At 38.7% G+C, this 22,965-nt stretch overlaps 1 protein-coding gene across 2 annotated transcripts; it reads right to left on the reverse strand.

Moving 5' to 3' along the window:
• Positions 1–10,481: 10,481 nt before the first annotated feature.
• Positions 10,482–22,662, reverse strand: LOC145765523 (uncharacterized). 2 transcript variants are annotated; one of them, XM_082577354.1, is made up of 7 exons: positions 22,546–22,662; positions 21,875–22,057; positions 15,766–15,834; positions 14,633–14,889; positions 13,516–13,614; positions 11,975–12,160; positions 10,482–10,703 (listed from the first exon to the last, which is right to left on the reverse strand). In XM_082577354.1, exons 1-7 carry the CDS (start codon positions 22,655–22,657, stop codon positions 10,635–10,637), a joined length of 975 nt encoding a protein of 324 aa, XP_082433480.1. In that variant the 5' UTR covers positions 22,658–22,662; the 3' UTR covers positions 10,482–10,634. The 2 variants fall into 2 exon arrangements, with proteins under 2 accessions (XP_082433480.1, XP_082433481.1); XM_082577355.1 differs by lacking the exon at positions 13,516–13,614.
• Between the last annotated feature and the right edge of the window lie 303 nt (positions 22,663–22,965).

Genomic DNA, 22,965 nt, shown 5'->3' on the forward strand with positions numbered 1-22,965 from the left:
CCATTGATAGCCTAATAATTATTTTATGCGCGCTTTCATTCATTTCAATTAAATGACTAACTTGCGAACTTAACCTACCAGCCTGCTCCTGTACCAGACTCCAGACAACTAGCAGAAGACCAAAGAAAGAAAACGTAAATGACGCAATTACGTAAGAAAGCGATACGGCATCTGATTGGTCAGTTTTCGAGATAGGCACAAAATAGGGAACCGTTTGTAAATATGCGCCCCGGCCGTGTTAATGACGAAAAATAAAATGATTGATGATTGAAGAACAATTGAATGTGAACTTGTTAAAGAACTATAGCCTAATTATTTAAATTTCTAGCTTCTTCACTGGTCACAACGGTAAACCATAATCCCTTCGTGGGAAAATTGTAACATAAACTTCCCGGATCCTTTCGTCTGTATGCAATGACCGAAAGAAACACTCTTCTGAAAACGTCTATTCAAGAATTGTACTTCTGTAAAAATAGCCCCAAGGCTGTCGAAGAATGGAGAAAACACCGTAGGCTACCTACTAAAACTTGTCACTATACGCGCCGACTCCCGGGGGGGCCGGGGGGCGGCGCCCCCAGTAAATTTATGGTTGAGGGGCAACAAAAATCTTTTACAAGTGGTGTTTCAAAGATAAAATACTTCGCGAGAGATTTAGATCATTTAAACGGACTTAGAGAATGCCGAAAGCGAAAAACAGCCTGCGTGACTCTTGCCCGCAAAACAGCAGCTGATCACATGGCTTTCTCTGGAACGTGAATTACTACTGAGATGCGCACCGCACGCACGCTCACAGCCACACACTGCTTATCTTCCGCGCGTGAGGAGCAACTTCAAAGTCAAAACGCGTGGTAGCGAAAAAGCGAATGCGAGGTTAAATGTTTATTCTCATTTTACGAGTTATCCAAACGTCCGTTAGATTTTTTGTGACTTCAAACATGAAATCGATTTTAGCAAACTTTATCGAGTTGAAACTACGACACACCGAACAATTACATGAATACAGCTTGGAAATCATACCGTATGGAAATTTCAAAGTAGAGTGTAGAGTAACTTACGCTGCTGGAATAGTCACGTATCTATTCACTGCAGTATTATGTAAACCAGCTAAATTAGACGAGCTATTTTCAACGAGGTCGCCCCGCTGTGAGATCAATTATGATTCAACAGAACGCATTGTTTTGTTCGCAATGTGTGAGAATTAAATTGAAAACCGATAAAACAAAAGGTGTTTAATGGTCTTGGTCGCAAATATTGCCTGCATTCACGTCTCTTACCTCTATTATCACCTAGCCAACCTGACATCATTGTTTTATGCGGCCGCTCAGGTTTGACATCGACTTTAATGATCATGGAATGTTACGTAATAAGAACGATTATATAGTACACGCAAAAATAAAAAAATTGATCTCTTAAAACAGCTCTTTTTGCTGTTTTGTCTAGTGAGCTTTGCATATTGCTCAACAAGTGCATAAAGTTTAGAATTGACAAGAAATCATTAAATTTGAAAGTTAAGTTTGAATCTTTGCAAATAAACTTCACCTTCCGTAATCTACGTCGGCAATGATTTTGCCGCAGCAAAAATGCGTTAATTTTGAAAACTGCCGAGCTGGGGATAACAGCTTGTCCCGTGTATAAGTTGAACCTGTCTTTTTGAGGTGAAAACCACTTGTGAAAATCTCGATCCATATTCGAGTATATACGGTATTTGATAAAAGACTATGAAGACTTTCGATAAAAAACAGAAGAGAAAACGAAGGAAAGTAATTAGCAAAACGTGCGATACGAGGTTAATAAAACTGATAGCGGGTTTCCACTCTGCTTGAAATCATGATTTTTTGCGTTTTATTTCGATAACTTCACTGTCTTGATCATTGTTATTCACTCGCACGAAAAGGAAATGAATCGGCTTGTTTTCCAACTGTTCCAATTATGAGCTAATAATATCAAAATTATTACGACTAGGCGTACTGTATGCGTAAAACTAATCGTTTCAAGCAGCGGTTGTAATAAATTCGGCTTGCGACCTAGGTGTCAATATAAACAAGACGGTAAGCTTAATCAAAGACTATTTTAATTGAGTAAAGTAGCGTTATGGTTATGACGTCATCACCTTTCTCGCCCCCCAAGGTTTTTTGAAAAGTCGGCGCCTATGCTTGTCACTACAATACAAATTACTGAGATAAAGACGGAAATTTGGTCTAGTTGGTAAGCACAAACAAAACCGTTTTAATACGCGACCTGACGTAATAATGATAAGCATTATGAAGCTATTCAAGCACCTGTTAAATTTGGCTTACACCATATCTCGTAATTCAAGATTTAGCGATGATGTAATGCTTCACAGGTGTGACAAAGGTGATGCAATTTTTGCTTATTTCTAGCAATAGTACATAGGCCTATGACGTAAAACGTCAGGTTCAGTAGACAATGATTTTATGTGACGTTTGATTTGTACAGATATTGTCCGTAACATCCACCTAACTTTCATACTGTTTGGCTGTGTTGTACATGTAACTGTAAGGTTTTTGTTCTTTGCTATGTAAATTTTTGTTATTCTCAATACTTTTCTAACACTTCTGCATTTTAATGAGAAAATTTATGGTGTTGGTGTAATTCTAGGTGAAATGGTGTAATTTGGAGGTTGAAATTGTGTCGTGAGCAAACTGGAATCTGGCAACACTGCTCTCCTCTCTAGCCGAAGCAGATCTGTTTTGTTTTGACCACATCTGGGTTTTAATTTTTTTTTTCTTGAATTTGGGTAAATCTAGGTTTTTCGGTTTAAATCTTTTCTTTGATTCAAAAAGTTGCTGATACAGCTCAACATTAAATTTCAAAACTAGCACAAGCATGATGGCTTTCTCGAGAACAGGTCATCAGCAGCATATTAGAGCAGTGGGAAGCGCTGGTATTGTATTTTCAGTCTCAATGGAAGACTGACAAGGTTGATGGTGCAAAACGGATTTATGTTGCACTTGTTAATCGTGGAACAAAGCATATGCTCGTTTTTTTTGCATTATGTTCTTAAAAAGGTAAATACTAGTGTCAACCTGGAATTCCATTGTGAGCATTTTCATCTGCACAAGTTGTATTTTATGCTTTTTACAGAATATAGAAATATTTTCAGTCTCTTCATCAGAGAAGATTACATCATGCACAGAAAAATACAAGAAATAGATCCAAGCAATGCTGAAATTCATAGAAACATGTCAGCTGTGCAGTGTGCACCTTGGTGGACGAACAATGGCCATGTTGGAACAGGAACCTCATTTGTTTTTGTATATAGTTATACGCCATAATAACTACCAACATGAGCATGTATATTTGCAGGGCCCACAAGAGGGGGGAACAACCGGTGCATTGCACCGGGGCCCGGTGAGTTCAAAGGGGGCCCGACAAAATGTCTAAATTCACGCAATAAAAAGGTTGATTTCAACGATTTTGCATAAAATATTGTTTTTATATTAGTTCCGTATGTCGAATGGGGCCCCCTTATGGGTAGCCTAAGCTATGCCCTTTTTTAAAATTACAGAATTTTTAATTTTTTGAGTTTAGGGTGGCCCGACATAATGTTTAAATTTGCATGCTCAGGTCGATTTTGCATAAAATGTTGTCTTTTATATGAATATTAGTTTTGTATTTTGCATGGGCCCCCTCATGGGCATGCCCTTTTTTAGAACAACAATATTTTCATTTTTTTGCGTTCAGGGGGCCAATAAAATGTTTAAATTTGCATGTTAAGGTCAATTTTGCATAAAAATTTTTTTTTATTTTGAAGTTGGTATTTCTTATATGAAGTTGGTATTTCTTAATGTCATGAACAATAGCAATGCATTCATCCTAAGTTTGCTGCCCTAGTCTCTGCAGATTTCAAGGTCAGAAATGGTATTGTATGTTAATGTAAAGCTGCAAAGAACACGCACCGCAAATTTTGCTTGTGATTGGTGAGATATCACGCGACATGTCGCGCTGGGGGGCCCGGCAGCAACATCTGCACCGGGGCCCGGCAGGGCCCTTGGAGGCCATGTATATTTGTATAGCCTAATTATATATATGTGTTATTATTTGCAGCTTTCTGAGGTGTTTGTGTAATGATATAAAGTGGTGTTGAAAGCACATGCACTTTCAACCGCTTTACTACATTTTTTCTGAACCTGGGTTTTCTTTGATTCATTTGGGTTTTTTTGAACACACGATCTAAGTTTGTTGGAAATTTGTCACTGGCATCCCTGATTCCTTGGAAGTTAGAAGGCCAGTCTTGTCTGCTTATCTGCTCTTCTGTTTTAATGAAGCCCAGCTGTGCGTAAATTGGTTGTTTGCAGTGCGATGTCTAGCGCTAACACATCAGATTATGGCCTGGGATTACAGACACTTGTCTTTGTTTTGATCGCATCCGTCTGTCTCACCTAAAAAGTTCCTAAGCCGAAGAAGCCCCCAGGGGACCCGAAGAGCTATCGTCCAATCGCACTGCTCTGCATCCCCTTCAAGATCCTCGAGAGACTCATCTACGCCCGTGTCGAACCAATCACCTAAATTGCTTCATTTCGCCTTTTCATTCATTCGTAGCTTGTCACGCCAGTGTCGGAGCCAGGTAAGAGCATTGTTTGTGATGTTTTTGATGTCGCTGTCATCACATGAAGGGCTAAGGGTGCAGTTGGTGAGGATGTGCTTCATCGTCTGATTGTCTAGGCCGCAACCACACGTTAGGTCAGGAGTCATCTTCCAAGGTTGCTTTTATTTCTCCCGTCTCCTCAGCGGGCTCTATTTAGGCAGCACCACTCTCTTCTCTCAAGGGTGGGAGGTTGTTAAAGACTTTCTGAAGGACTTGGGACGGCAGGATGTTGTGTCCTATCGGGCTCAGAGGTCCGCATTTCTAATCGTGCAGCTGCCGCGCTTGCGTGTTCCAATGGGCCGACTTTGATGAAGCTCTTGCGTGACTTGAGTCTTGTTGGAATACGTTTGTGTTCGTAGAGAGGGTGGCGTTGGTCGGATATATATTTGTTTTACTCGTTTTCTTTTTTGTAGCGACTTCTCTTCGGATATGAGGTGGAGCTATAGTTGCTAAGTTATAGAGGTCAAAGATTGGTGTTGGACGGAGTGTACCAGTTATGATTCTACATGCTTGGTTTAATTCGGAATCAATCACTTTAGTGTGGCTTGACCTAGCCCATACTGGAGCGCAGTATTCAGCGGTCGAGTAACAAAGAGTCAGTGCTGTTTGCTTCAGTGTGTGCTCATCTGCTCCCCAGTTTGAGTTTCCCAGCTTTTGCAAAAGGTTATTGCGAGTAGATAATTTTGTCTTAAGTTTCAGTAGGTGTGTCTTATAGGATAGGGTCCTGTCCAGTGTTATGCCAAGATACACAGGAAAGGAGGTATATTGTAAATTACAACCGCAAGCAATTTGTACAAAAAGCTGGATAAGTTTGCCCCCTGCGTATAGAAGCTTAACGAACTAAATATTGCATCCGCACTTGAACGTTCATTGGCGAAGTAACGTTATATCAACGCTGTAAAAAGGGCAAAGGCATGACTATGAAAGCTAGTAGGCTAAAGTACATGGCGAGGAGACATCAAACAACAGCAACAATCTTTTCGGCATTGTGATGCTGTGCTGTGTACCGTGACGAGAGACCATTCTGACGAGTTAGTCTAGCCGCTCTAGCGAATGTACGCATTGACGTCACTGGGAAAGCAACTCTAACCATAACACATCTGATTGGCTAAGCAGCTGGTGACGTTTTGCAAAACGGGTGAGGATTGGATAAAACGAAGGCGTTTTTTGACATTTTTGAACCTGGGGAAAGCAACTTTGATAGTTGCTTCCCTGGAGCCTCAGTGATTGTTTCTGACAGAAGCGTTTGCGTTAATTGGCATTTATAGGCAAGACATGCGGTTTGGTGAGGACTTAGACTACTCACAAGCGTTACGAGTAATTCTAGTCACGACTACAGTAATTTTCAAGTTAAAATAGACGTGATAAAAATAATAAGAAGTTAAACCTAGAATTCAGTCATTATGTTTTGCATAGTTTTCGCTCAGGTAAGCACTGCTTTCCCTCACCGATCGTCACTGGTAAATGATATTTATGTGTTATAAGGTTATGATAATGTATATAATACATTTGCATAATTTCGGTAATTTGTCCAATCGGCGTTTAGTTCTTTCGGCAAAATGTCCATTCGACAAAATGTCTTTCGGCAAAGTGGGTTTCGGCAAAATGGGTTTCGGCAAAATGTCCGGGTACCGTTCAAAACTATTGTTAGGCAATCCAAACAGGACTTGGTTTTGAGCCAACAATATTTCACTCCAACAACGCAAACCGTTGACAGTAGGCTACATGGTAATTTTTGTTCTAAAACAATCAATAAAAAATCTCTCCAATATGTTTTTTTTCAATATGCCAAGTAATAGCCTATTCTAGGTATGGAACGCGAAACTAAAATTGACAGGTAGTCTGACAACACGGTCGCCTGTAATTTTTAGCTTGGAGGATACCCCAAAAGCTACTTTTTTGGCACTAAAAGTGTATTAACATATTTTTCAAGTTGAGTGATAATGTGCCACTTGAAATCTCCAAGCAACATTTGTCATTGTTTTATTACCCTTGTGGTCTTTTCGCTGACTTCTTTTCATGTAGTAGGCCTAACTAGACTAGCCTAATAGTATAGCCATTGCTATTAATTTCGTCATGGGCCAGGGCCGGATTTAGCCTAAGTGCTTCCCTAGGCAGATAAGAAAAGTGCTGCCCCCCAATTTTTTTTCGATGGTGCGCTATACAGACAGATAACTGAAAGAGGCGCTAAGCAGCACATATTGTTGAAAACCAATCAAGCGTGAAGTACTCTAGGGGCGATGACTTGCCGCACTGTTTATAAATGTGTGTGATGTGATAACATATTTATTAATTGTTATTTATCTGTTGCGAATTATTATATTCACGTACAGTATTGTTAATCTAATATATTCGTATATTTTGCCGCCCTAGGCAACTGCCTACTGATAAATTCGGCCCTGTCATGGGTCATGGCCCATGGTTGATGTTTTGCTGTGTTTGCTAAATGGAGAATAGAATTGCTGCAGTCACTCGTCTACAACTTTACCTAATTCACTCTTCCAAATCATCTGTTTATTTCATTCATTCTTATCTCAGCCTATCTTTCATTTCCTTACCTATATGACTGGCACTCAACTATACCGTACACATGTTCTTCTCGTGTAGCCTACTGTTCCCTTTTTGTGGTATACTGAATCTTTCAATGTTATGTTTATGCGGATAAATAAATCTTAAATTAACATTGAGCAGCGTTGACAGACAAACTGTTGGTCAATTCAGCATAGAGACAAATAGTCTTTATTTTTATCGGTGTTAACCGTTTGAATCTTATGCAAGAAGTATGTGCACCGGTTCGTAAGTATTGTGACAAAATAATTGAATTAAGAACTGAGTTAGCAGAGTAATAAAGCGTGAAATCGTTGAAAACAAGACGAATAATAGCAAATTGTGACACCTTTTTACGCAATTATTCATGCTGATGTCATCGAAAATCGGGCTTATTTGAGCGGGTTTTGGGCTTATAAAGTCAGTTTTTTTTATTACAGGAATGAATAAGACAAAGAGTAATTCCTGATCGGACCAAATTGGGCTTAATAAACGGTTGGGCCTACCGTGAGCTTAACAAGCGGGGACTACGAAAAACTTTTTGTTGCCTTGTGGAAGCAGTAAAAAGGAGAAAAATCAAGTTAAAAAACGCTCAATCTGACTGTTACCAAATATCAGACAGGGCCGGATTTAGCTGATGGGGGGCCCGGGGCACTTTTAGATCGGGGGGCCCCCGTGCAAAAAAATTTTTCGCGCCTTAGGCGCGAAAAACCATCTCTACGTCTACAGTAGCATCAGTCCAGTACTGCACAGCATTTTGCAGAAACTTTAAAGACCAAAAGGAAAAAAATAACACAAAATCACATTTTTTCCACATAGGGGGGCCCTTCAAAAGTCGGGGGGCCCGGGGCAACTGCCCCCTCTAAATCTGGGCCTGAATATCAGAGAGACTGTTTGTTACCAAATATCAGAAGAAAAAAAAGGAAAAAAGAGCGACTAAAATTTTCTCCGCAAAATTTTTTCGTTTTTTCAAACCGTATGACGTTGACACTCATTGTGTCACCCAGGGACGGGAATAAAATAGATTTGAAAATATAATTATTGAAATTTTCATTCATAGAATTTATCAAAAAGTTGGCAATATCTGGAAAAGCCTTGTACTGTAGAATGTAGGGGAAGGTGGGGTAAAGCGGACCAACCGGGTAAAGTGGAACCCCACCTTTTTTGCTATTAAAGTTTCACTATTGTGCGGATACCATTAAGTTTAGTAAAGCATGACGAAAAGTAGCTGCACACGCCATTATTCAAGGCTTCATTGTTTATAAGACACAAAAAAGCACGGAAATTACTTTTTGCACCCTCTGATCTACTGAAAGGTATGTATGGTAACTTAAATTGTATCTTATGTACATAAAGTAGAAGTTTTTTTGAATGATAAAAATGAGCCTCACTATATCACGTACGCATTACGTAGATTCACTCTTGATGCTGACTAGCCTAAATTTGGCCAACAGTTAAATTAGTAAATATTTTTCTTGTTTATGATTTCTTGACCGAATTAGGTTCTGTGTTACTTATAATCTTGTAGCTTATTTTACACAACAGCTGTGTAGGCCTAATTAGCACTCAAATGGATAGTTGTTCTGATATGGTTGGTTGGTTATTGAATCTTTATCCTCGGACTGACAAAGCCTTGATAGGCTATTCCTGGTAGTTTCGCATACTTGTAGAGGCTCTTGACGCAGGGCCGGTTAACGCGATTGGCTGAGTGAAGTTTCCGATTGCTGAGGTGTTGTTGCCTGAAATTATTGCATCCATTAAGTGCCGCAAAATGGAGAGCACTCCTGAAATGCGTTGCTCAAGCGCATACCCCGAGAGTCGAACCAGCGTCGCGTAATCTTGAGCCGGGCTCGTAACCACTGAGCTAACGGGGCGGAATATCCCACCAATCATGATCGAGTAGACGAGCTGGTTCTTAACTTAGTTATATTCTTGTTTTTCAGAATACCTCGTTATCACCAAAGGACATCCTGTGGGCGCATGAAGCCTGCGCTGGTTGCAATGAGAAGATGACAACTTTATCTGTGAACTCCGTTTTTAAAAAAAATCTTCAAAGTTTGATTCGTAATGGACTTATGAACTGCAGTTGTAAAGTTTCATAATGACTTCCCTAATGATGCTAGTTGTAAACAATTTGATTGCGTGGAAAAAAATTACGGAATTTGCTCAAAACTTACAACGGTCCAGTTTACCCCACATATGCGGGGTAAAGTGGACTATTGGAGGTAATTTTAAAATTAAAAAAATTTATATAAAAAAGCTGGCAGTCATCAAAAGTGCACTTTAAAAATTGTCGAAATATGTTAGAATTAACGCTCAAATAAAAAAAGTTAAATTTTTTGGCAAAATCAGTGAACTGTACTGAATTAACCCTTAGGCATTCCACTTTACCCCACCTTCCCCTAAAAACTGGGCCTTAACTCTAGATAGCCATGGTTTTAAAAGGGAACTGCAAAATATGTATGGGCCAACCAAATCTAATAAATAAGTCTTTCTTGTTTTTTATTGCGTTTGTTTTTGCTGCAGAGACCTATCATCATCATCGGCCATGCCTGAATAAGGCGTCGGCTACCGTGAGTCTCCACAACGATCGATTGTCCATACTTCTAATTAGGTTTTCAAAATTTTGGTTTGTCCATGTTGAAAGATTTTTGAAGATTTCCAAACGTGGACACCCCCGGTGCCTCTGACCAGGAAATCGCCCCATCATTGCCGAGTGTTCAATTCCGCGTTTGCGGTAGACATGCCCGATAAATGTCATTTGCCTTTTTTGATAGTTGTGATGAGGACGCCAGGGGTGCACCCAGAGCGTCTCCACACTTCTTCGTTAGTGATTTTATCCATCCAGTTAATTCCCATCATTCTACAAATGAACCAAATTTCAGCACTGTTGATCTTCTTCTCTATCTTCGGGCATACAGTCCAGGATTCACAGCCATATAGCAGAACTGACCAAATGTACACATGTAAAATTCTTATTCTAGTGTTTAGAGAGATTGAATTAGATTTCAGTATTTTGTCCATTTTGATGAAAGCTTGTTTGGATTGTGCAATTCTTGATTTTACGTTGATTTTAAAGACCTATATTACGTTGATTATAGAGACCTATATATACAATTCTTGATTTTAGAGACCTATACTTACCCAGAAAGAGGTAAAAGAATCTTCAAACGTAAAAGTATGCTTGCCATTTACTTGCTTAAAAAACGTGTCTCCTTATTAGGCGATGAAAATATGGTAAGCCTATAATATGGTAGGGTATGATATGGTAGCACCTGCATTTGTGACCATATTATAGGCCTACCGTAGGCCTATAATATGGTCACAAATACAGGTGCTTATAAATGGAATAAAAAATAAAGTGAAAAGATCTAGTCTGGCTGGAATGCAAATTAATTGTAAATGTTTTGTCCTTTGCTGTTTATGTTAGTAGAGCTCTTTGAAGCAAATCTGGGCTACTGTCAATCCCGGCAGGTGATCAAAGATTTGCCATCAACAGTTTTTGTGCTTTGAGCCACAGAGAAAGACTAACCTTGATCTTTAACTCCTGTAAAAAAAATCTAGTCTAATGACAACATTACTTTAAAATGATGACCTTTTCAATCTAACTAAAAAAAATGTAGAGATATCGGGATTTTCAGGTCAATGGAGCTTCCGGTAAAAAAGTTATCACATTTTAAAAACACAAAAGTTATTTAGCAAATCAAACAATGTGAATTTCAAGATTAAAAAAAAAAGATCTAAATTTTCGCCATGTTTTGGTCGCTTTTTGTTTATTTTTGTGCTCCAATATTCTGTCTTTTGCCAAAGCTCTTACAATTTGTATTAGACTAAATTCATTAGATTTCTGTAGAAACTTGAGCCACTAAGTTTGGTTTAAAATTGAAATTAAGTTTCAAATCATCTTTTTCATGGCCACGTGATTTTAATATCGCATCTTTGACGAAGATTTGCCTAGTCTTGCATAGTCTTTCAGGAAAATTTCGAATAGCCGTCTACGGTGACCCACCTTGCCACATAATAGGTAAGCCTACACAGTACACATGGCCCATTTTACTTTAACCTATACTTTTATTAACACTGGAATAGGTTAATTAAGTTGTTGACTACTTGATGAGCAATGTATTTTACTTCGGAATTTTGAGTGGCACAAAATTTGCTCCTTTTATATCTAGACGACAAACTGGTAGCCTACATAAAAACACACGATCGACTGGATTGGCAAGAAAAGGGGAAGGTCTTCGCTCAGCAGTGGGCTACTACGGGCTGAAAATGATGATGATGATGAATGATATCTAGGCCACCGTTGAAAACACGCGATTCATATGCAATTGGTTAGTTCAATGAACGAGCGAGCCGCATGACCACCTGGAAATACGGCCTGATTAGTCACATTTTGATTACCGGTAGGCCTACTGTTACTGTTTGACTAAAATTTGCTAAGTTTTTTTTTACTTTTTGCTGACTCGTAATAATATAAAAAGATTTTGTTGCCTTGGGAAAGCAGCAGAAAACGAATAAAAGGAAATTGAAAAACGTTTAATCAGACTGTTAAAAAGCGATAGTCTGACTGAACTTTTCGAAGAAGAAGACGTTAGGATATAGATTTTAGAAGAACTCAATCAGACAGTCAGCAAAAGTTTGTAACATCTGAAAAATTTCTGCAGAATGTGACAAATCAGGCTGTACTTCTTGGCAGCAATAATTAATATTCTTGGCTTAATAATTAAAATATTAGCCCCACAAAACTGCTATTGCCCCGCAAAAAAAAATATTCTGGCTATTAAACGTCGCTGATACAACGAGAATAGCTCCCACCTTATTTTCCATCGTATTCAGGGCATTCTGCAGCTTGGCACATTCTTCCATTTTCAAATCTCTCCTTTCCCCATCACCCCTATCAAGGCAATATCGCATCACTAATTTCTTCTCAATTTTATGCAAGATCGTAATGACGTCCTCGACGCTTGATAGTCTGTTGCCGTAGAGATCCATCCAAATAATCTAATAACAAGGTTTTATCATTTAACTTTTTAGAAATGAATGTTATTTTTGTATATTTTTTAAAACTGCAAAGAGTTGTCAGAAAATGATAATAATTAAACGTTTAGTTGAAAAGTTGTTGGGACTCAGCAGAAAGTAAAACCTTGTAATACAACCAACAATGATCTACGCAGAATATTTTTGAGGGAATGAAAGCATTTTTTTTTAATGTCTATTTGGTTTTTAAATCTTTATCTTTGCACTGACAAAGCCTTGATAGGTTATTCTTAGTAGTTTCGCATACTTGTAGAAGCTCTTGACGCAGGACCGGTTACCGAGATTGGCAGAGTGAAGTTTTCCGATTATTGAAGTGTTGTTGCCGGGAAATTATTCCAACCATTAGGTGCCGCTGAATGGAGAGAAGCCCTTAGAATGTTAAAGCTTTGGTAGAGAGTTTGCTTTGTTGAACCATAGAGAAATAAAACATAGTAACTTTAGCGGGCTTAGCATACTTTATTTCACACAAAATATAACATAATTAAATAAAATAAACTCAAACGTTTTCGACACGTACGTGTGTCCTCATCAAGAATTAAATCTGCAATACATAAAATGAAAAATCGTAAGATAAATTTGACTACGCACTGCGTATATTGTAAAGCAGTGTTTTCCCAATTGATGATAAGTTTTTGGCTAGCCTTATGATTGTTCAAGTGAAAGCATGTTGCTTGGGTTTTGGAAGGATTTGCATTTAGGCTCCAGTACTTGTAATATGTGGAATACTCGGAGAGTGCTCCTGTTAAGGTCTTTTCTATCACCGAGAAGTTTTTTGATTGGGTAGCTAGGCAGAGGTCGTCGGCATAAATGAAACGACGTACGTTGGGGGGTTTTGGTTGATCATTGGTGTATATGTTAAATAAGATAGGTGCAAGGACAGAGCCTTGCGGCAGGCCATTACGTTGGGTTCTCCAGCGGCTTTTTCGACCAATCATCTCAACAAAAAATCGTCTATTTGTAAGAAGTGATTGAATAGCTTGGTTGATTGTGGGGTTCTTGATGACTTGATCCAGTTTAAGAAGCAAGGCCCTATGGTTGATGGTATCATAAGCGGCAGATAGGTCTACGAAGACGGTTCCAGTGGCGAGTTTCTGTCCGAATCCATCCTCTATATATTGAGTTAGGTTTAATACTTGACCGCAACAAGAGCGCCCTGGTCGAAAACCTGCCTGGTCATGTGTAAGTTGGTCATCTACTTGCGTTGAAATCCTATTTAGTATGAGGCGTTCGTATACTTTCATGAGGATGCATAAAAGTGATATTGGTCTATAGTTCTTTGGGGAAGAGGGATCTTTTTGGGGTTTCAAAAGAGCTACTACCTTTGCTTTTCTCCAGATCTTTGGGATTGTTGCACCGGCCAGACAATTGTTGAAGAATTTTAAGAGCCAGGATTTAGCTTTCGTACCAAAATGGAGGATCTGTGTGAAATAAAGTATGCTAAGCCCGCTAAAGTTACTATTTTTTATTTCCCTTAGAATGTGTTGCTCAAGCGCACACACCAAGACTCAAGCCAGCGCCGCTTGATCTTGTAGCTTTTTTTTACACAAAGTCACGCGCCAAGCAACTGAGCTATGGGGGCGGACTATTTAATAATACTAATAGCCTATTAGTCAGCACAGGGTTGCCATAACTAGCTAACCAGTAACCACTCTACATTAACAATACCAAAACTTTCAAATATGAAAGGTCTAAGCTACTTTGGATTTATTTTGCACTGAAAACGAATAGCGGGGTAGAAAAGCACGGCAACTTTACGACTTTATAACCTTAATTTTACCGCACTGGCAATTTGGCATAGCCTACTGCTGAAACTATCAATCCTCATTTGAGCAATTGAGCATGGCAAAAGTTAAAGCAACCGACCCTTGATTTTCATCTCAAACCAGATTTGTCAATAAATGTTTCAATAAAACCCAGCCTGCCATTGTTTTTTTTTTACAAGCAAAAAGGTCTTCTTGTTTAGGGATTACTGGATATTGCTGTTATAGCAACAGCATCATGTTAATTTCATTATTTCTTTAGAAATATTAAATAATGCAAAATAATTTCATTTTTGTACAGTAGCTTTCCAAATCAACATGATACAATCAGGCTGATACCGAGCGGTAAGTACACAAAATACATAAAATTTTGTTATTTGGACACTGTACAAAACAAATATTACATGTTGAAGTTGACCTACACGTTTTGTGAAACTTGAAACTTTTTAACTGATGTAAATTTACTGCTTGTTGTTTACCAACTTTTGCCCAAATAATTGTAGATTTTTCGACAAAATTTGTCTCTTTTTTGACAATTTGGCAGCTTGCTGCCCCATACCTCTTAGGCTTACGTATGGCACCGAATACCACATTAAATGAACATAATGAATCATTACCGATCTTAATGTAAAATAACTATACTCCAATAAAATGAAAATTAAAGAAAATATTTTACCGATCCCGGCATTGATTGGATTGCCTCGATCCATGGAAGAAGTTCATTCGATGTCATTCCACGTAGACCAAGGAATCCGATTCGAGCCGGCATGGACTTCAAGAATGACATCACTGCGTGAAAGTCATTTTGAGTGTCGGAATGGTACATTTGTATCCAACCGTCATCAAAACAACTCCCTATCGTCTTCATGACCTCACAATTGTTACTTTCCCGCAATATCTTGCTGATATGAAGGATAGGTCGACGATTATGACCTAACCATACAACAAAGAATAATTGATAGGCCTAGCCTTTTGAACCAAGCTGTAGTAATGTAGTCTTACTAGAAAACCAAAGCTTAGCTTGTTTTAAATACGGTACTACAGTAGAAAATGGTTACAGATTAAATACAATTTATCTGTTATTAAGCCTCTACAAGTATGCGAAACTACCAAGAATATCTGTGTGCTTTGCATCAATGCTTTGTCAGTCCAAGGATGAAGTGTCAAAACCAAACCAGTTTGCGGCCCTCACTTTACGCTTTCTTGTCCTATTTTTAAGCGTCATCACTAAACATAGGCTCACTGGTGGATTTCGGGGAAGGGGGAAGGCCGGTGCTCGCACGACTCTGGTTGCAAGGCTTATCGGAAAATAAGTTTAAAAAAAAACAGTTCATTTATTTATAGACAAATTTTACTTTTCTTGCCTAGTGTGTAATGTCGTGCATTGTGAGGATAGCCTATTTGAAAAAAATCTTCTGAACGTTGACACCACGGTGTACTGTCTTGTGTCCATTTGATAGAACTGGTTTTAGCAATCAACTTCAACACACGTCAACAACCATTCCCTACTACAACTTAACACTCAATATACTGTAGTTTGGTAGAAGCGTCACGCACCAGTTGTTAGCTTGAGGTTTAGACGGGAATTTAAAAAACAATTTACCAGAGGTCGTAGAATATCCTGTTGCATCCAAATGCTATGCAGAAGTTGAATTTAATTTTTTTTGTTTTGTACAAGCCCTTGCATAATAACAATGTCCCACACTTTTGATAATAAAATTTCAACTACTTGAACAAACTAAGTGTATATAAAATAATTCAGGTTATTTTAGCTAACTTAAATGAGGGAAACACAAGACCAATACCTACTTTTAGCAGCCTTCTTTGTTCTTCGTCTTAACTCTTTTAGAAACACACCCTTTTTGTTTTTGTCTTTACCTAAACATATGGCACATTTACAAAGTTAATGTTACGTATACTGAACCGACATCAGTGCACGTCGGACTTTGTGAACGAAGAAACGGCACAATTAACCAATGATCGTTTAACATTCAGCGTGCGCATTTTGAGGAACCGATTTCACTCATATGAGATTCACAACTTTTCACGAAACTGTAAAACTTCCAAAATTAATCCGAGGTGTTCCTTTTTTCACTACAATATACAAAGTATACTATCTCATACCTCCAGGGTTGGAAGTCGTTAGTCAAAAAGCAACGACTATTTCACTATTCGATAGTGCCCAAAAAAGCAACGACTCTCCGCTATCGATACTTAAAAAAAGCAATGAAAAGCAATTACTAGGGTTGCCAGAGGTTAATATAAAAAAGAGCCCAAGCTGATGCAAAAAGTAGCCCAATTTTTTTGGGGGTTCTAAAATGGAGCCCAAAATGGAGCCCGAGCAAAAAGATAGGCTAATATACAAAATTATTCCGGAGCGCTTGACCATCAGTCCCAAATTTTAAGTGTTTTTCCAGTTCTTCACATCTTTCAAACAGATTGGCAACCATGCAATCACCCGATAGCTCAGTTGGTACTTGGTTAGCGCATTGCGCGTGACTTCAAGAACGAAGAAGCTTTAAGATCAAGCGGCACTGGTTCGACTCTCGGGGTGTGCGCTTGAGCAACTCATTTTCAGGACTGATCTCCATTCAGTGGCACCTAATGGATGGGTTAGTTCCTCGGCGACAACACTTCAACAATCGACAACTTCACTCTGTCAATCTTGGTGACCGGGCCTGCGTCAGTAATTTAAAGCCTCTACAAGTATGCGAAACTGCCAGGATTAAGCTATTCAAGAAGCTTTCCCAGTCCGAGGATAAAGATTCAATCAACTGTTTGTTAAAATAACTACAAACAGGCACCGGTACCTAAACACAAAAAATGCCTTCACTAGCCTTTTTTTCTCATCTTTCTACATTTTGTAAAAACTTTATTAAGGTGTTGCGACCATGTCATAACTGATTGTCCTGCTTTGGCATCATGCACGTTATAGCGTCCGTGTTTTGTCGCTTCTACCTTTTTCTAGACCCCTGCTATGTTTGACACACATTGTTTTTCGTTGCGATGGTCAGAAATAAAAACAAATCTGAACTGATGTCCACTCACTGCATTTTCATGAAAACCTGGATCACTTAAGTTGCCAGGTTTGCCAGATACTAAAGAATGAATATGCACATTTTTGAAAATTGGCATCTTTATAGCCTACCAAATTGGTAACCCTGCCTGACCGAGGCCTCCAAAAATGCTCCTCCTCAATGAAATAACTACGAATTAGGTAAAAATCTTAAACATGACACAATTTTTACATAAAAAATTATATTATACTATAAAAAAAGTAGCCCAATTGGGCGCCATCCAAAAAAGCGCGCCCAACGCAAATTTTTGGCGCCTGAAGAAATCAAAAGTAGCCCAATTGGGCGTAAAAGCGCCCAATCTGGCAACCCTAGCAATTACTAAAAATATTGCATTTGCGTATTTAAAGACCAGTGATGCCAAGTTGTTTTTTTTTTAAACAAACAAGTGAATCTAAAATACAAGCCTAAAACAGGCATATCAACACAAAAACAAGCCCAATAATTTGCAACCAATACCAATCAGCATAAAGCACGCAGTTTAGCAGTTCAATTTTCAATATAACCTTTGCAGTCCATACATCACGTTTATTTCAAGAATGACATTTGTTTACGCCATTCCAAGCAATTATCTTGAAAAGAAAGGATACAATGTTGACTACAATAAAAACCTCGCAATTTCAGTGTCAAAAACAAGTTAAAAAAAGTTTGACTGGCCAAAAAACAAGCTCAAAAACAAGCAACCGGCAAACTGAAAAAAAAATACGCAAACTTGAAAACAAAAATAAGCCCAAACTTGTGGGAACACCGCAAGGTTGGCAACACTGTTAATGACTCTGGCATGGTTTTTCTGAACTTTGTTGCTGCAAAATTTTCCTTAACCCTTTAAAGTTCGAAAACCGGAAGGGGGCTAGGTCGGATAGTAATCCGAAAACTAAATCTCGTAAATTCGTTTTGACGACGAAGTGAGTGAACAACAAAAAATGATTCAGCAGTTCTCCTAAAGATCGATTAGTGAAAAACGAATAATGATTTCGTTGCTTGCATAAAAAAGCAGTGAATAACGCGCATTCGATATTTATTTTTAAAAGGAATGGGTATGAGCATTCGATATTCGGAAAGCAACGAATAACGCTATCGAATAGTGACAACTAGTCGTTACTTCCAACCCTGCATACCTCTATTAAAACTAAGATTGCTTAAGTTAGCCTAATAGTTTACTTAGTGCGTGTAACCTATAGTTAAGTGAGAAATGTTTTCATTTCGGATTATTTCACATCTCTCAGTTTTTGAGGGACGTCACCTAAATTCTACTTGCTTAATTCACTGCTGATTAGAAACGCGTGTGTCTAGTGCTATTATGCATTGGCTATATTTGAAACATCACAACAAAAATAGGCTACGCGTTCACTAGTTCGATTTACATAAAAACTATCAATACAGTAAGTTGCAATGGTAAAAAAATAGATGTTTGGGATGCTAAGGCTTTTCGTTATATAATGCAATAAATACTAGCACTAAGAATTTTACAGTATTCTTTTTCACTTAAAAGGAAGCCAGACTGCAAAGCAAGCTCAACAAGGCTCTGTTTGCATATATACCTCCATGTGATTCCTAGTTCCCAAAAAAATATGAACGGCAAAAAAAATAACAGATATTGACATTACAGCACACTGCAAGAGTAATTAAGTATTGTTGAAGACTGTAGAGCTTTCGCTCTTTGTTGCTGTGAGAAATAGTTGACACTCCTTTGAGTGTCTTGTCTCCCAGGTTAAGAACCATTGATCTAGAGTAGGGCTTTAGGTCAATGGCTCTTAAGTTGTTTTTCCTGCTTACCCATTTATGTTTAAATAAAAAAATTATTTCAAAAATCTAGAAAATCAAGTTTTACATTGAAAGAATAACTTGACAAAATGTAACTCGCTCTTCTCCGAATGAACTATGAACTGTAGCCTACTTATACTTATTCACTCGGTTGGAAACGCAGTCAATCTTCTCACACATTAAGTAACTGCAACTAAACTGATTATGAAAAATTATGCTAGGCCAGCAGATACAACGTTTATATAACGCTTATTTTCAATTTCACTGGCTAATCTTTTTTTTTATTAAAGTAGGCTACGTCTGTCTTCACACGCCTTTCAGGATAAATGTGTAATTAGACCTATTGTAATGGGATGGTGGCTCACTAGATGACCGCTTATTGGTCGCTAGACGCAATGGCATTCTGACTTTGATGAGGTAGGCTACTCTAACCCAGGGGTTCGCAAATACTTGTTGATGCGAGTGCGACCCAAAAGACAATCGTTCGAAAGCTTCGCAACCCAAATGTTTCAGAAGCATATAATTTTGTGCAAAATACTTTGCAATTTAATATTCATTTCAATACGGTCGTCCCTGCTTATTAAGCCCACATCAGGACCGGACGATTTTGGGCTTATTAAAGGCCTATAAATGAAAATTTCAAACGGGAATTAAGCATTAAAATGAGTAAACTGAACATTCAAGAATACATTTCAAAAAAAAATTACCTAAAAAAAATTTGTTTTCAATGGCGCTGGCAAGGCTCATAGTCCAATGTTTCCTTTATTTTCATTTTTTTTCTCAAAATGACCAAAAAGTGCAAACACAGCTCGAGAATACGTCACAAAAGACAGCAATAACAAAGCCACGTTACAACATCTGATGTTTTAACATCAGATCTGAGGTTTTGAGCAAACTGTCTGATGTTTTGACGTTGAAATCTGATGTTTTGATGTAGATACATACATAGCCTACAGTTAAATCGCCGGCAGTAACAATTGTTGCGTGATCAGCTGATTGCTCGTCTTTTATTACGTAGACTGTACAGTCGCACGCTTGGCTGCTCAGGCCCATTCTGGTTTTGAAAGCTCTGACAAAAGTACGCGCGGAATGCTGATCAGACCGCAATGGGGCAAAATTTTATTGAAAATCGTTTTATGGTAGTATGTTAAACACAAAGAACGTGGAAAATCGCCAAGTCAGGTTTTTCCTTTAGTATCCCTTTAAGCAGGGAGACAATTTTCTACCACTCTTACACCTTCAGTAATTCCGGAATAGACCAAATTGGGCTTAATAACTGGGTGGACCTATTAACCGTGGGCGTCGTCTTCGTGTAGCCTAAGCCTCGGCTCTATCCTTTTACCATCCCAGGCTCACGATTTTCCCGGACTACACTGGAAGGCTACTAGAGAGCAGCCAGTCTTTGGTTTCATCATCCAAGACGCGCAGACCTTCCACTCCGTTAGGTGGCTTGAAGATGGTACAGTCATTGATGATGTGGTCTGCGGTTTGTTCCTCAGCGCCACATTCATAAGTGAAGGAAGAAGAGGCCATTCCCCATCGGTGCATGGTTGAGCGAAAAGCCCGGCACCCGTGCGAAAACGGTTGAGGCGCACCCATTCCTGTCTTTGCAGTGTCAGGCCGATGGGACATGTGTCGGCGTCGGAGATGAACGAATGGAGTCTGGTGGTACTTGACTTCCATTCAGAATTCCATTCATGGTCCGCTCAAGTAACCGCAGAGATGTCTTGTTCAACAACTGCGTTGATCAAAAGTTGAGCGGCTGGCACGAATGGGTGTCTTGATTGCAGTCGACGGGGATGCTCGTGTGGGGGGCCAGAGATCTTGTGGTGAAGAAGATGGTTAGGCTCCAGTGCCCGTCGGCTTCGCGACGAAGCTCAGCAGGTTGGATGCCAGCGAGAATGGGAAAATTGTCCAATGGTGTGAGACGCAGGCACCCGGTCACTCTGCGTAATGCGCTGTTTATGGCAGTGTCGATGTTCTCACTGGCAGTGCTCACTGCCAGTGCTCACTGCCAGTGCTCACCAGTCGCAGTGCTCACTGCCACACCAAACAGGTGCACAGTACTCTTCTGAAGAGCAGACAAGGGCTAAGGCTTCTATACACAAAGTGTCAGCTCTCGCCCCCCAGCTGGAGCCTGCCAGGCGCTTGAATAGCGCAGCGCAGGATGTCAGTTTCTTGCGCAGTAGCACCAAATGGTGGTGGTATGTGAGCAATCTGTCTAATGTCACCCCAGATACCTTGATTCGGGGCAGAAGGACAGAATTTTTCCTTTGTTCTGAACATGTAGCTCACGATAAGCTTCCCGATTGTGTAGGTGGAAAGTAGCTGCCACATTTTTGGTTTCGCTGAGTTTCAGTCGCCAGTTCTGGAGATAAGCTGAGAGAGTTTTCATGTCCTTGCTGAAGGTGTCTTCTAGGCTTTATACCCGTGGGCTTAATAAGCAGGGACTACTGTACTACAATCAAAGGTATAAATTTTCTTGTAAAAAATTGTACGAAACTCAGCACATCAAAGAGTTTATGAATGTATTTATTTTTTCCATACAAGTTACAGTATATTGTATAGTAAGTTTTAAGCGTTTTGTGACCCATTTTGGATGATCTCACGACCCAAATTTTAGATCGTGACCGGCTATTTGCGGACCCCTGCTCTAACCTACTGATATACAATACATTTCTTCGAAAATTGTATTCACTATGTTTGTTTGTTTGTTATATGGCGCTATCGAAACAATTAAATTGACCTGGCTTGACATAACAAACAAATCTATATGTTGCATCACATAAGATACGTAAAATCGACAACATAAATGAGGAAAAACCAGTTAGCCTAACAGTTTTAGATATTCACGCAAACAATGTCAGCATGAAGCTCAAGAATTTAGAGAAAACACATAAGCAAACTAGCCTACAAGTTGGCTACTTCATTTCAGCAACCGAGTTTACTTTTTCCTACGCTGAAGCCAGCAGAATGAAACTTAAGGAAAAGGCACAATGCATCTGGCCTACATTGTTTCAACTAGTCTATAGGCAAACCAGGGAGGCAAACTATAAATATTATATTACTAGGCTCTTCACCTGGAAACAATCTTTTCATAGTAGCTCTTAAAACATTTCTTATGGTTTGAACCACTGACAAAGGTTGAGATAATAGTTGTTCACGTGAAGTATTGGATGAGGTTTCGGAGTGTTGAGAACAATGTGAAGACGTTGAAGCTGGTTCAATTGATGACTGACAGTTCTTTGTGTCACTGCATGGACCTACACAAAATGTAAATACTCACATTTCCGCTGAAGTTATAAACAAAATGTTTCATTTTTAGAAAGTCTAAAGTTTTTGTAATAAAAACAATTCGACTTTTTTAGAAAGGTGCTTAGTTGAAGATCACGTGATGCTTTAACCCATTGCTGTGAAAATTGAAATTATTGTAATCTCAAATTTAAACTACTTTTTAATATTGTTGATTTGTTTTAAAAACTGATAAAAAAATAATATCTATTGAGGAGTGTAAACGTCACAATTGTTTTTCTTATTTTCAATTTAGATTTAAAAAATGTTTAAATCCTGCTCCGGGCTGATTTACTAAGCGGAAAAACATAACCAAAATTTACTTGTTAAAAAATTACTTTCTCCAGAAAAAAAACAAACATTAAAATTGGTCATCATAAACAAAAAAAATCATTCATAAAGCAAAAACATTAAGTTGCATACGATAGACCAATAAATGTTTTACAAAGTGTGAAGTTACCATTTTCTTTGCTTGGATCCAGCAGAAGCCCAGATAGAAATTGTATAACAATCGACCAATGATCATTGAGCAGATTGGTTCGGACAAACAATGCAAACTTTCTTGTCGACATTTTGTGACAAAGATACAAAGCTGAGAAGTACTCTTGAAATGTTTGGTGTGTAAAATACAATTGTTGGGTACCTTCCAACAGTGCACACTTTGTGTTGGCTCCTAATAAAGTTACGATGAGATCCTGGACTTTCTCGATTGTAAGATTTTTTCGTTTAAGATTTTTTGTGCTGATTAGTACAGTGCCTTTTTTTGTTGCTTTATAAGCGATTTTAGATAATTTCATGACAATTTTATCCGACAAGGAAATGGCATGACCTGACGCTTTAAGATTTTGTAGTACAATCTGAAACACATTAGTCATTGTAG

The sequence above is a fragment of the Aplidium turbinatum genome, chromosome 2, assembly GCF_918807975.1.
Source record: "Aplidium turbinatum chromosome 2, kaAplTurb1.1, whole genome shotgun sequence".
NCBI classification, from domain to species: Eukaryota; Metazoa; Chordata; class Ascidiacea; order Aplousobranchia; family Polyclinidae; genus Aplidium; species Aplidium turbinatum.